This window comes from Vulpes lagopus, chromosome 12 (genome assembly GCF_018345385.1).
Source record: "Vulpes lagopus strain Blue_001 chromosome 12, ASM1834538v1, whole genome shotgun sequence".
NCBI classification, from domain to species: Eukaryota; Metazoa; Chordata; class Mammalia; order Carnivora; family Canidae; genus Vulpes; species Vulpes lagopus.
The window spans coordinates 38,443,069-38,458,026 of record NC_054835.1 but is presented as its reverse complement, the minus strand read 5'-3'; the positions used below and the strand labels follow the sequence as shown (position 1 = coordinate 38,458,026).

Genomic DNA, 14,958 nt, shown 5'->3' with positions numbered 1-14,958 from the left:
ACATATATATATATATATATATTTTTTTTTTAATGAGAGAGAGAGAGAGGCAGAGACACAGGCAGAGGGAGAAGCAGGCTCCATGCAACGGGAGCCTGACGTGGGATTCGATCCCGGGTCTCTAGGATCGCGCCCTGGGCCAAAGGCAGGCTCTAAACTGCTGCGCCACCCAGGGATCCCTTTATCTGTTTATTCTTGAGAGACATGGAGAACGAGAGGCAGAGACACAGGCAGAGGGAGACGCAGGCTCCATGCAGGGAGCCTGATGTGGGACTCGATCCTGGGACTCCAGGATCACGCCCTGGGCTAAAGGCAGGTGCTAAACTGCTGAGCCACCCAGACGTCCCTCTGTTTGCATTTTTTTTTTTTTTTTTTTTTTTTAGATTTTATTTATTCATGAGAGACACACACAGAAAGAGAGAGAGAGGCAGAGACATAGGCAGAGGGAGAAGCAGGCTCCATGCAGGGAGCCCGATGCGGGACTCGATCCCGGGTCTCCCAGGATCAGGCCCTGGGGCAAAGGCAGACGCTAAACCGCTGAGCCACCCAGGGATCCCCCCTCTGTTTACATTTAAAAAAATTTTTTTTCTCATTAGAAGAATGAGAAAGCCCAACATGAAGTTTGAACTCACAACCCTGAGATCAAGACCTTAGATGAGATCAAGAATCTGAGCCACCCACAAACCCCTATATTTGCATTTTAATACACTAAAACAGTGGGAAATGGCCTAATACCTCATTTGGTCCCCTTATAACTTTAGTCGTTGACTGTTCTATAATCATAATACTATTTAAATGTATTCTGGAATTGGAGAAAATAAATGTTGGTAATGAGTCTTTAAATTTTTTTTTTTCTTTGGACTGCATTGTTTCTTATATTTTGCTTTACTTACTGACAGAAATATAGGTTGTAGAAGATACTTCTCGCATTTCTAAGTCATATAGGTATTACAGTATCTGACAAATTATGGCAGACAAATTATGCAGAAGTTAAGCCTGTTTTTTGTTTTTAAATGTTAAGATCCTTATTAATCTGTGTTACTTTGGGGAGAATACCTTTTTTCTTTCCTTTTCTCAGTTCCTCGATCATTGGGCATGAACGCATCAGTGACAATTGAAGGAACATCTGCTATGTATAAACTCCCAATTGCACCATTAATTATGGGGTCACATCCAGTTGACAACAAATGGTAAGTTAAATACAATTCTAGCATAGCAAAATTCATTTTTTTCAGCTTCAAGCCAGTATGAAACAAGTTATTACTTTCACTTGCCTCTTTTCTCACTTGACTTTTTGGAGATTGGCTTTTTTAAAAAATTCATTTAATTTCTCTCTTCAATATCAATTTGAATGTTCTTCTCTGAACACACAGAACACATTGTCTATCCTGAGAGAGAAAGAGAAGAAGTATACTAAATCCACTGGTTTATTGACTGGTTCTTTTTTTTCTTATGTTGATCATGGGACTTATATTGATTTGGTGTTCCAGATAATAGCTCAAGCTCAAGATAGATGCTTGATTAAATACTTAAGGGTTAATAAATAGGATGTTTTGAAACTGGGGGAAGAAAGTTGAAAGAATGAACTTTTTAAAAAAGATTTATCATTTATTTATTTGAGAGAGTGCACATGTGTATGAGAGCAGGAGAGAGGAACAGAGGAAGAGGGACAAGTAGACTGCGCTGAATATGGAGATTGATCCACAACCCTGAGATCATGACCTGAGCTGAAATCAAGAGTCAGATGCTTAAGTGAGCCATCCAGAGTCAGATGCTCAACCGATTAAGCCACCTAAGCTCCCCAAAAGTGAACTTTTAAAAAACATTTAATCTCTACACCTAATATGGGGCTCAAACTCAATCCCAAGATCAAGAGTTGAATGCTCTACTGACTGATGCCCCCAAAGAGTAAACTTTTGATAGGCTTTTGTTAAATGATATGGACATGTCTTAGAATGGATGTTTAGATTTTTCATTTTTATATCAAGTCAAAATCCAACCCACCCCCTTCTTCTTTTTTTTTTTTGAAGGACCCCCTCCTTCTCCTCAATCACCAGTGCCAACAGTGTTGATCTTCCTGCCTGTTTCTTCTTGAAATTTCCCCAGCCAATCCCAGTATCTAGAGCATTTGTTCAGAAACTTCAGAACTGCACAGGTGAGTTTTAAGCATCAAGCATTAATTCTTGTTAAAAATGTGAAAAACAAACTTCAAATTCAGATGATCTTAGACCTCTTCAGTCTTGCAGGCCTCGAAAAAGTACTGATGGGTATAAATGTCATGATGTTTTATATTAGTAAGTGCTTAGTAAGTACTTTTTCAATAAATGGGTGAAAGAAATAGAAGTCATGAAGGGAAAACTGAGCTGTCAACATTTTGATGTTATTGTGATCATTATGTTGATTCTTATTTTTCCAGGAATTCCATTGTTTGAAACTCAACCAACTTATGTACCCCTCTATGAACTGATCACTCAGTTTGAGCTGTCAAAGGACCCTGACCCCATACCTTTGAATCACAACATGCGATTTTATGCTGTAAGTAAGGCCCCATAGATTGTCGTAGGTTATATTTGAACCCGAGATCAGAATCTTCCTTTATAGGATTACGGAGGTCAGGAACATTCTTTTGGACTACTGGATCATATCCTAGTTTCTCATTCAGGCAGGAAATTACAGAAATTTCTGAAACATACTGAAGAAAAAGAGCATGAGCTTCCAAGTCAGGAAATAACAATGTATAAATTTTCATGGCCAAAATTTCAGATGAAGTCTCTTAATGGTATTCTGAACTTTATAAGCTTCTAAGTAGATGTTAAGAATTCTTTTTTTTCCCATTTTTTTTCCTTTTTTTTTTCTTAAAAAGATTTTATTTATTCATGAGACAGAGAGAGAGAGAGAGAGGCAGAGAGGCAGAGACATAGGCAGAGGGAGAAGCAGGTTCCCTGCAGGGAGCCCAATGTGGAACTTGATCCCGGATCCCAGATCACATCCTGAGCCAAGGCAGACACTCAACCACTGAGCCACCCAGGCGTCCCAGACGTTAAGGGTTTTTTTTTTTTTTTAAGATTTTATTTATTTATTCATTAGAGACAGAGAAAGAGGCAGAGACACAGGGGGAGAAGCAGGCTCCATGCAGGGAGCCCGATGTGGGACCTCTAGGATCACGCCCTGGGCCAAAGGTGGCGTTAAACCGCTGAGCCACCTGGGTTGCCCGACGTTAAGAATTCTTAATGTTTTTTTTTCTTTCTTTTTTTTTTTTTAATATTTTATTTATTTATTCATGAGAGAGACAGAGACCCAGGCAGAGGGAGAAGTAGGCTCCATGCAGGGAGCCTGACGTGAGACTTGATCTGGGTCTCCAGGATCTCGTCCTGGGCTGAAGGCAGTGCTAAACCGCTGAGCCACCGGGGCTGCCCATTAATGTTTCATTCTTTCAAGTGTAATGAGCTTATAATCTGACAAAATCCTTTAAGTACATACAGAGAAGAAAGTGCTAGAATGAATAAATTAAGGAAGGTCTAAAACCTCATCTGGACTTGAATTTATTTGAATGTTTGAGGATGGTCTAGACTAAAGTAGTAGTTCCCAAATTCTGTATTGCAATTATATTATACAGAGTGTTTTATTAAAAATACGGATTTTGGGGGATCCCTGGGTGGCTCAGCGGTTGAGCGTCTGCCTTCAGTTCAGGGCGTGATCCTGGAGTCCCGGGATCGGGTCCCACATCAGGCTCCCTGCATGGAGCTTGCTTCTCCCTCTGCCTGTGTCTCTGTCTCTTTCTGTCTCTCATGATGAATAAATAAATAAAAATAAATAAAAAATTTTTAAAAAATACGGATTTTGCACTTAGGGTTCAGGAACCTCTTTTATACAGATTTCTGAGGTAATTTTTGTTAGCTATGTTAAGAAACCACTAATAGAACATTTATAGAAGAGAGGTCTTTTCAGCCAAGTGAGTAATTGGCATTTATAACATTAGCTGACCAAAGAATTCACTGTGGAATTTTATTGTCCAATGAGAAACTGCTGCTGATTTTTGAGGAGTAGGGGTTTTTACCAGGTTATTTTGTGGTTGGAGTATGTTGGGTGAGTTGATAGTGTTCATTTGCTTTTTGAGTTGATAGTGTTCATTTGCTTTGTTCTTTTTGCCCAGGCTCTTCCAGGTCAGCAGCACTGCTATTTCCTCAACAAGGATGCTCCTCTTCCAGATGGCCGAAGTCTACAGGGAACCCTAGTTAGCAAAATCACCTTTCAGCACCCTGGCCGAGTTCCTCTTATCTTAAATCTGATCAGACATCAAGTGGCCTATAACACCCTAATAGGAAGTTGTGTCAAAAGAACTATTCTGAAAGAAGGTACTGCCTTTCCTCTTGATATACTTACTGGCAAATGAAAACTGTTTGCTCTCCTGGTTCTCTAATTTGGTGGCTTAGCATATCACCTGCAGAGTTTTGTTTTTTGTGTGTGTGTTTTTTTTCTTTTTACCTGTAGAATTTTTATAACTGGTTTCCATTCACAAGTGAACTGAATTAGAATCTCAGTGGGGAGGAGTTGGGAATCTAGTTTAAGCTCCACATATAATTATGATGGAACCAATCCATAAATTGGGATTTGGAAACCACTGTTTTTTGCAATGGACTTACTCTTTTTCTGCATACAGTGATATAATTAGGTATCTAAGTGCCTGAGCCTTATAGAAGGTAGAAGGGATGCTGTGGGAAGAGATTTTTTTTTTTTTTTTTTAAATAATCTCTACACGCAGTGCAGCTGTAATTCACAACCCTGAGACCAAGAGTCATATGCTCTGCCATGTGTCCCAGAGACTATTCCTTGAGATCTACATTTTAGGTTGTTAGGACAATGCTTCCTAGCTTTTAGTCTTGCCTGAATATGTTTCCTGTCCCTATTCTTTGGGGAACTTAAGCATGTAACTTAAAAGGGAGTAAGACCCATGACCTTTTTTTTTCTCCCTGGATTCTGGAATGCTGATATTTTTCAAACACAGTTTGCTGTTAAAATCCTGATGAGAATTTTGGCAACTCTAATTAACTGCAGTTAATTTTTTTACCTTAATAGTAAAACGCTTCAGTAATAGAGATGTATGAATGGCAGGCAAAATGAAACAAGGAAGGTAAATCAGGAGATAACCTTTTTTGGAATAAGAACTGCTTTAGAAATGAGAAATTTTAGAGTTACAGTAATGACACAGAGCATGTGCAAGTGTGCTTATGGCCCTTCTATTTCGTGTACTTGAATCCTGGGAGAATTTTCCAAGTAGTTTCAGAGCATCTGAAAATTAGTTGTTTTTTTTTTTTAAGATCATTTATTTATTTATTTATTTACATTTATTTGTAAATTTAATATTATTTATTTATTTACAATCATTCATTCATTCATTCGAGACACAGAGAAGCAGAGACACAGGCAGAGGGAGAAGCAGGCTCCATGCAGGGAGCCAAGTGTGGGATTCGATCCCAGGATTCCAGGATCACACCCTGAGCCCAAGTCAAGCTCAACCTTCGAGCCACCCAGGCATCCCTGAAAATTAGTTTTTGTAAGATAGTCACAGAGTTAGTCCTGCAGAGATGTGTGCTTTCCCGCAAGAAAGTATGTGATCCTTGTCTCGGGGCTGCCAGTGTATTTGGCTTAGGAACTTATGATGATAGTTAGATATATGTGTATTGACATAAGAATATAATTTTATTTATTTAAAGATTTACATATTTACTTTAGAATGCAAGCAGGGTGAGAGGGAGAGAGACTTCTCAAGCAGGACTTCCTGCTGAGGATGGAGCCTGACTCGGGGCTTGATCCTAGGACTCTGAGATCATGACCTGAGCTGAAATCAAGAGTCAGCTGCTTAACCAACTGAGTCACCCAGTTGCCTTAAGGATATCATTTTAGATTATAGCCCCTACATCCATATTTACCAAACTATGGGCCATATAACTAACCTCTGCAAACACTGATAGAAAGCAGGGTTTATGGCAGTGATTCTGGAGGTCTTCTTATCAAATAGAATAAAAAATTCTTGGCTACGTTTATTTTCAGAATTCACTTTCAAGGCAAGACATTTGTATCTGTCAAGGTTTTTAACAATTTAGGGATTAAATGGCCTTCATTTTAGAAAGTGGAAGTTTAGTTACTTATTTGTTTGGAATATTTATAACAAGCTGACATATTTTTTGGAATCGTATTCATTCTATCACCTGTGATTGATATAGTAGTTTTGCATGTAAAAAATGTATAGGATTTAGTTTCTAAGGAGACTGAGAATGACGTTCTGTATACTTAGGGATTATTATTTATTAGGATTTAGTCTTATATTTTATTATTTTATGATATTTTTCTTTGCCTTTTAGATTCTCCTGGGCTCCTCCAATTTGAAGTGTGTCCTCTCTCAGAGTCCCGTTTTAGCGTATCTTTTCAGCACCCTGTGAATGACTCCCTGGTGTGTGGTGAGTTTTGAGGGGGCTAGCTCTTTTCTTAGGGCAGGAGTTTGGGCTCTTTATCTTCTTTTTGAAAAGTCAGAAGCTGAATTTCTCTCAACTCCTATATGTTTTGTCTTTCAGTGGTAATGGATGTGCAGGACTCAACACATGTGAGCTGTAAACTGTACAAGGGGCTGTCAGATGCACTCATCTGCACAGATGACTTCATTGCCAAAGTTGTTCAAAGGTAGCACTGGCTCTTTTCCATCAGAGTCCCATTTAGAGGGGTATAAGAAACACTGTTTTCAGTATTAAAGTGAATGGAAATTTAGGAGGGAAGCATTTATTTATTTTTTATTTTTTTAAAGATTTTATTTATTTATTCATAGACACAGAGAGAGAGGCAGAGACACAGGCAGAGGGAGAAGCAGGCTCCACGCTGAGAACCCAATGTGGGACTCGATCCCGGCTCTCCAGGATCACACCCCAGGCTGTAGGCAGCGCCAAACCGCTGCGCCACTGGGGCTGCCCAGGAGGGAAGCATGTAGTCACTGTTTTGAATTCACCTTTCTCTGCTTTGGGATTCAAAAGCAATGTGAGCTTTAGTTTTTTATTTGTATTTTTTTTTAAGGTTTTTTTTTATTTATTCATGAGAGACATAGGCAGAGACACAGGCGGAGGGAGAAGCAGGCTCCATGCAGGGAGCCTGATGTGGGACTCGATCCTGGGTCTCTAGGATCAGGCTCTGGGCTGAAGGTGGCGCTAAACCACTGAGCCACCTGGGCTGCTCAAGCTTTAGTTTTTTAAATACCATCATGAGAGTAATAGGAAGTAAGGTAGAGTAACTTTAGGTTGGTATTAGGATTCTTTTAGGAGGGAAATACCTGAAATAAGATGTAGATTTTTTTTTTTAAGATTTTATTTATTTATTTGAGAAAGAGAGTGAGATAGAGAGGCAGAAAGAGAAGGAGCCAGGGGGACAGCCAGAAGGAGTGGGGGAGAAGCAGACTACCCACTGAGCAGGGAGCCTGACATGGGTATTGATCCCAAGAGTCTGGGATCATGACCTGAGCTAAAGACTGATGCTTAGCCGACTGAGCCACCCAGGTGCCCCTAGATTTTTTTTTTTCACTTATCTACTGCATCACTTTTTAACATATGTAATATATCAAATGGTGGCATGTTGGAAGATACTTTAAGCTAGTCAGCTTCCCAGAAACATTAATATGTAATTTTGAGATTTTTCTAGAGCTGATGCTTGTGGCCTGTTTTGTAAATAAATTTTATTGGAACACAGCTATGTTTGTTCATTTATATGTTGTCTCCTTTTTTTTTTTTAAAGATTTATTTTTTTAGAGAGAATTTGAGGGGTGGGGTGGGGGTTAGAAGGAGAGAGAATTCTAAGCAGACTCTCTACTGAGTGGGAAGCCTGATGTGGGGCTTGATCTCAGTACACTGAGATCATGACCTGAGGTAAAATCAAGAATTGGGACACTTAACCGACTGAGCCACTCAGACACCCCTATATATTGTCTGTGGTGCCTTTCGAGCTAAAATGGCAGAATAGTTGGACAAAAACCATGTGATCTTCAAAATCCTAAAATACTACTATTTTGGTCACTTTAAGAAAAGTTGCTAAAATGTTCTAGAGCAAAGTGTTTTTGAAAATACGTTTTTAAACTTATCTATAAGATAAAAAGTGCTTTGCTTTAAAATAATAAAGATTGTAGGGGATTCTTGGGTGGCTCAGTGGTTTAGCGCTTGCCTTTGGCCCAGGCACGATCCTGGAGTCCCGGGATCGAGTTCTGAGTTGGGCTCCCGGCATGGAGCCTGATTCTCCCTCCTCCTGTGTCTCTGCCTCTCTCTCTCTATATATATCATATGTAAATAAATAAACCATTTAAAAAAATAATAAAGATTTTAGAGCAATAATAGCATCTTTCACAATATAGCTTTGGGATGCTCTAAGCCATTAGGGTTTATTTTTGTTTTATTTTATTTTTTAAAGAGTTTATTTATTCATGAGACACACAGAAAGAGAGGCAGAGACACAGACAGAGGAGAAGCAGGCTCCATGCAGGGAGCCCAATGTGGGACTCGATCCCGGGACTCCAGGATCATGCCCTGGGCCAAAGGCAGGCACTAAACCACTGAGCCACGCAGGTGTCCCGCCATTAAGGTTTATTTTTTATTATTATTATTATTATTTGTTTTGCCATTAAGGTTTAGAACTTGATGGTTCAAGAGCTTTTTCTAGTGGTTCATTAATTAGGGTAAATATTATATCCCATTAATCACATGTGAAGTCCTAAAAGGAGGGCTTTTTTTTTTTTTTAAGATTTTATTTATTTGAGAGAGTGACAGAGCAAGCATGAACAAGGTGGTGGGGGATGGGCAGAGGGAGAGGGAGAAGCAGACTCCCCTCTGAGCAGGGAGCTGATGCGGGGCTCGATCCCAGGACCCTGGGATCATGACCTGAGCTGAAGGCAGATGCTTAACCACCTGAGCCACCCAGGTGCCCCAGGAGGGCATTTTCTTACTGAGTTCATTATTACCAGTTTTCTTTTGGTTTAGTATGACATGTAATTTGGACTTTGTGGTTGGTTTGTTTTTGGTAGTGCTTTAAAAGAGGTTAAGATCGCCTACTGGTACAGATTCCTTTTAGAATGAATTTGCCCAACGCTCCAGCATTTTATAGAACTATTTCTGTCTTACAGGTTACTTGCCTTACCTGAAAATTCCTTACTGTAAACCTCTGAGGGCATATCTGAATTTCAGGCAGAATTAAAGCCTGTTTTCCCAAATAAAAATTGTTTTCTTTCAGCAGCTAATACATTGCTGATTTTGTTTTTTCTATCTTATCTTACAGATGTATGTCCATCCCTGTGACGATGAGGGCTATTCGGAGGAAAGCTGAAACCATTCAGGCCGACACCCCAGCACTGTCCCTCATTGCAGAGACAGTTGAAGACATGGTGAAAAAGAACCTGCCCCCGGCTAGCAGCCCAGGGTATGGCATGACCACAGGCAACAACCCAATGAGTGGTACCACTACACCAACCAACACCTTTCCGGGGGGTCCCATTACCACCTTGTTTAATATGAGCATGAGCATCAAAGATCGGCATGAGTCGGTGGGCCATGGGGAGGACTTCAGCAAGGTGTCTCAGAACCCAATTCTTACCAGTTTGTTGCAAATCACAGGGAACGGGGGGTCTACCATTGGCTCGAGTCCGACCCCTCCTCATCACACGCCGCCACCTGTCTCTTCGATGGCCGGCAACACCAAGAACCACCCGATGCTCATGAACCTTCTTAAAGATAACCCTGCCCAGGATTTCTCAACCCTTTATGGAAGCAGCCCTTTAGAAAGGCAGAACTCTTCTTCCGGCTCACCCCGGATGGAAATATGCCCGGGAAGCAACAAGACAAAGAAGAAGAAGTCATCAAGATTACCACCTGACAAACCCAAGCACCAGACTGAAGATGACTTTCAGAGGGAGCTATTTTCAATGGATGTTGACTCACAGAACCCTATCTTTGATGTCAACATGACAGCAGACACGCTGGATACGCCACACATCACTCCAGCTCCAAGCCAGTGTAGTACTCCCCCAACAACTTACCCGCAACCAGTACCTCACCCCCAACCCAGTATTCAAAGGATGGTCCGACTATCCAGTTCAGACAGCATTGGCCCAGATGTAACTGATATCCTTTCAGACATTGCAGAAGAAGCCTCTAAGCTTCCCAGCACTAATGACGATTGTCCACCCATTGGCACCCCTGTTCGAGATTCTTCAAGCTCTGGGCATTCTCAGAGTGCTCTCTTTGACCCTGATGTCTTTCAAACCAATAATAATGAAAATCCGTACACAGATCCAGCTGACCTAATTGCAGATGCTGCTGGTAGCCCTAGTAGTGACTCTCCTACCAATCATTTTTTTCCTGATGGAGTAGATTTTAATCCTGATTTGTTGAACAGCCAGAGCCAAAGTGGTTTTGGAGAAGAATATTTTGATGAAAGCAGCCAAAGCGGAGATAATGATGATTTCAAAGGATTTGCATCTCAGGCACTAAATACTTTGGGGGTGCCAATGCTTGGAGGTGATAATGGGGAGACTAAGTTTAAAGGCAATAGCCAAGCTGACACAGTTGATTTCAGTATTATAGCAGTGGCTGGTAAGGCTTTAGGTCCTGCAGATCTTATGGAGCATCACAGTGGTAGCCAGAGTCCTTTATTGACTACTGGGGACTTAGGGAAAGAAAAGACTCAAAAACGAGTAAAGGAAGGCAATGGCACCAGTAACAGTAGTCTGTCAGGGCCAGGATTAGATAGCAAACCAGGGAAGCGTAGTCGGACCCCTTCTAATGATGGCAAAAGCAAAGATAAGCCTCCAAAGCGGAAGAAGGCAGACACTGAAGGAAAGTCTCCATCTCACAGTTCTTCTAACCGACCTTTCACTCCACCTACCAGTACGGGTGGATCCAAATCACCAGGCAGTTCAGGAAGATCACAGACTCCCCCAGGTGTTGCCACACCACCTATTCCCAAAATCACTATTCAGATTCCTAAAGGCACCGTGATGGTGGGCAAGCCCTCATCCCACAGTCAGTATACCAGCAGTGGTTCTGTGTCTTCCTCAGGCAGTAAAAGCCACCATAGCCATTCTTCCTCCTCTTCTTCCTCATCTTCTGCTTCCAACTCAGGCAAGATGAAAAGCAGTAAATCAGAAGGTTCATCAAGTTCCAAGTTAAGTAGCAGTGTATATTCTAGCCAAGGGTCTTCTGGATCTAGTCAGTCCAAAAATTCATCCCAGTCTGGGGGGAAGCCAGGCTCCTCTCCCATTACCAAGCATGGACTGAGCAGTGGCTCCAGCAGCACCAAGATGAAACCTCAAGGGAAGCCATCATCACTTATGAATCCTTCTTTAAGTAAACCAAACATATCCCCTTCTCATTCAAGGCCACCTGGAGGCTCTGATAAGCTTGCCTCTCCAATGAAGCCTGTTCCTGGGACTCCCCCATCTTCTAAAGCCAAGTCCCCCATCAGTTCAGGTTCTGGTGGTTCTCATATGTCTGGAACTAGTTCAAGCACTGGCATGAAGTCATCTTCAGGGTTAGGATCCTCAGGCTCATTGTCTCAGAAAACTCCCCCATCATCTAATTCTTGTACAGCATCTTCCTCTTCCTTTTCCTCAAGTGGCTCTTCCATGTCATCCTCTCAGAACCAGCACGGGAGTTCCAAAGGGAAATCCCCCAGCAGAAATAAGAAGCCGTCCTTAACAGCTGTCATAGATAAACTGAAGCATGGGGTTGTCACCAGTGGCCCTGGAGGTGAAGACCCGATGGATGGCCAGATGGGAGTGAGCACAAATTCTTCTAGCCATCCTATGTCCTCCAAACATAACATGTCAGGAGGAGAGTTCCAGGGTAAGCGTGAGAAAAGTGATAAAGAAAAATCCAAGGTTTCCACCTCGGGGGGTTCAGTGGATTCGTCTAAGAAGACCTCAGAGTCAAAAAATGTGGGGAGCACAGGTGTGGCAAAAATTATCATCAGCAAGCATGATGGGGGTTCCCCCAGCATTAAAGCCAAAGTGACTTTGCAGAAACCTGGGGAAAGTAGTGGAGAAGGGCTCAGACCTCAGATGGCCTCTTCCAAAAACTATGGCTCTCCACTCATCAGTGGTTCCACTCCAAAGCATGAGCGTGGCTCTCCTAGCCATAGTAAGTCACCAGCATATACCCCCCAGAATCTGGACAGTGAAAGTGAGTCAGGCTCCTCCATAGCAGAGAAATCTTATCAGAACAGTCCCAGCTCAGATGATGGTATCCGACCTCTTCCAGAATATAGCACAGAAAAGCATAAGAAGCACAAAAAAGAAAAGAAGAAAGTAAAAGACAAAGATCGAGACCGGGACCGGGACAAAGACCGGGACAAGAAAAAATCTCATAGCATCAAGCCAGAGAGTTGGTCTAAATCACCCATTTCTTCAGACCAGTCCTTGTCTATGACAAGCAACACAATTTTATCTACAGACAGGCCCTCAAGGCTCAGCCCTGACTTTATGATTGGGGAGGAAGATGATGATCTTATGGATGTGGCCCTGATTGGCAATTAGGAACCTAACTTTTTAAGACACAAATGGCCAGAGAAAAACTAATAAGTTTATAGGCAAACCACCATTAAGGGGTGAGTCAGACAGGTCTGATTTTGTGTTTAAGAATCTGCTAGGAATCTTAAATGGCATAGCTTTGACACCGAGCTGGGTGAATTTAGAAAGGCATAGCCAGACCCTACTAAAGAGACCATAGGGTTTGATTCTGGTTACCAAGAATCACTTTTTCCTTTGCCAGAGAAAAAAAGAGAAAAAAAAAAGTTAAAATACTTGCTTATGAAAGGGAGGGGGTGGGTGGGGCATAGGGAGAGGGAAGGGTGGGAAACAGTTTTGTGGGAAATATTCATATATATATTTTTTTCTCCCTTTTTCCATTTTTAGGCCATGTTTTAACTCATTTTAGTGCATGTATTTGAAGGGCTGGGCAGCAAATGAAAAAGCAATACATTCCTTGATGCATTTGCATGAAGGTTGTTCACTTTGTTGGATAGTTGTCCATTTGAGGCATGGGCAAATGAAGGACTTTGGTCATTTTGGACACTTAAGTAATGTTTGGTGTCTGTTTCTTAGGAGTGATTGGGGGAGGGAAGATAATCTTAGCTATTTATTTGTAATATTTTAACCCTTTATCTGTTTGTCTTTATACAGTGTTTCTAATTCTATAAGGTTCAGGGTTCAAAGTGATGGGAGGTGAAAGAGCAAGGCTTATTTGGCATAGGGAGCCTGTAGCTTGTGCAGGTACTGTAGCATTAAGCCCAAGCAGTCAGAGCCCACCTTTGGAGTTAAGTAAAAAAACCAAAATGGTATTTTTCGTTTTAGGAGGTTTATCATAGGGTTCAGACATCATAGGAATATTAGGAGTCCCCTCCCTGGGGAGGTACTGATTTATAGTCTCTTTGTCCTTTAAAAAAGGCTGGGCTGGCTTTTTAGGGGTATAAACATCTTTTCAGATGCAGTAAGGTTTAATGTACAGCCTCCCTAACCCAGTGGCATGAAAACCATTACAGAATTAATAGTTCTCCTATTTCCACAATGTGCCAAAAGTCCACATCCCAGCATTTTGTTTGTAGGAGAATTAATGCCATTCCTGAGAGCTGGGCTCCTTGTTTCTCTGCATCACATGGAGAAGGAGTCCAGACTTCCAATCACTCCACTGTATGCTCCCTTAGATAAAACAGTAAAAATTTGCAGCCATAGTTCACTTAAAACAATTTCAAGCTCACTTGAAGTAATGGGGGCCTGGAATGCTAGGTGGGCATGAAGATAAACCCTTGCTACTATGTAGCAACCAAATTGGACCTTTTTGGAGGAAATAGGTCTGAGTCTGGATTCTGGGGGACATCAATAAGAAGCCCTTCTCATAAATAAGAAATCCAGGAGACCATTTGAGTGCAACACAAGTTCTCAGTATTTGGAAGGTCCTCTTGAAATTCTGCGGCCTTACTTTGATTTTGACACCTGCACTGTGCCATTCCTGATGATTCCATTCAGGATCTGTATCAGCAGGATGGGGCACAGTCCCCAGCACAACTCTTCTGGATTAAAAAAAAAAAAAAAGCCAGGTGATTCATTTGTGTGTGTGTGTAATAAATGGAGTGGCTTCATCAGATATTGAAGAAGATTTCTATATTCAGCTTTTTCTGCAGGTTGGAGTTAGCATAGAGTTGGAAAATCAGCTTTGGCGTTCTTTCCTGACTGTCTCTGATTTCCTCTAGTGTTCTCCCTTTTCTGGTCATCAGCTCTCAACAACTCTGCCACTTTTGTGTCCCAAGGTAATAAGAAGTAGGAAACGAAACATTGCAAAGTGGAGCAAGAAAAGTTATCGGTTACCGTATCAGAGTCTCAAATGTCTTGGGTGACACTAAGGAGGACATGGGCAAGGTGATACCAGAGTGCTTTATCTTGTGATGCTGATACAGTAGCAGCCTCTCAGACATATAACCAGGTTGGATTTCTCACAAGTTTCTCACCTAGCTTTGAATCCTATCCCATTGGTTTCTGCAGAGAAAAAAAAAATGTTATGTGGTTTTAAAGTTTGTTCTGGGTGGGGAAAATCTTATGGGGAATGTACTACATATCAGGGGCTCAGCTTCCCCAAGCAGAGCCAACAGATACCAAAATGAGTAAACTGGGAAGCTTTTTCTCTCTTTCTGTCTTCATCCCAGATCAAAGAATCCCGAGTTAGGATCTGGATGAAGGATAAGCCCCTGAATTGTCGATGGGCACACCCCACACACTGACCCAGCATCTGAACTTGCTTAACAGGGAGCCGGGGCTAACCTGCTTCACCCTGCCTGAGAACCAGGGAGCACTGCATTTCTCCACAGGGTGGAGGAGAAGAGGCAGAATAACCAAGCCTGGGACACCTCCCTCCTGTCTAGGTGTACTCATTCTCCTGTTTCAAAAGA

At 41.7% G+C, this 14,958-nt stretch overlaps 1 protein-coding gene across 1 annotated transcript in view; it reads left to right on the top strand.

Annotated features, from left to right (window-relative positions):
* The window catches only part of MED1 (mediator complex subunit 1), a 29,130-nt gene extending 14,172 nt beyond the window's left edge, over nt 1-14,958 (top strand). The window contains exons 11-17 of the mRNA XM_041725447.1: nt 1,079-1,190; nt 2,031-2,155; nt 2,417-2,535; nt 4,154-4,355; nt 6,363-6,458; nt 6,573-6,678; nt 9,301-14,958. Of these exons, the coding sequence (XP_041581381.1) occupies nt 1,079-1,190; nt 2,031-2,155; nt 2,417-2,535; nt 4,154-4,355; nt 6,363-6,458; nt 6,573-6,678; nt 9,301-12,553 (4,013 nt within the window). The 3' untranslated portion in view covers nt 12,554-14,958. The remainder of the gene's footprint in view (nt 1-1,078; nt 1,191-2,030; nt 2,156-2,416; nt 2,536-4,153; nt 4,356-6,362; nt 6,459-6,572; nt 6,679-9,300) is intronic.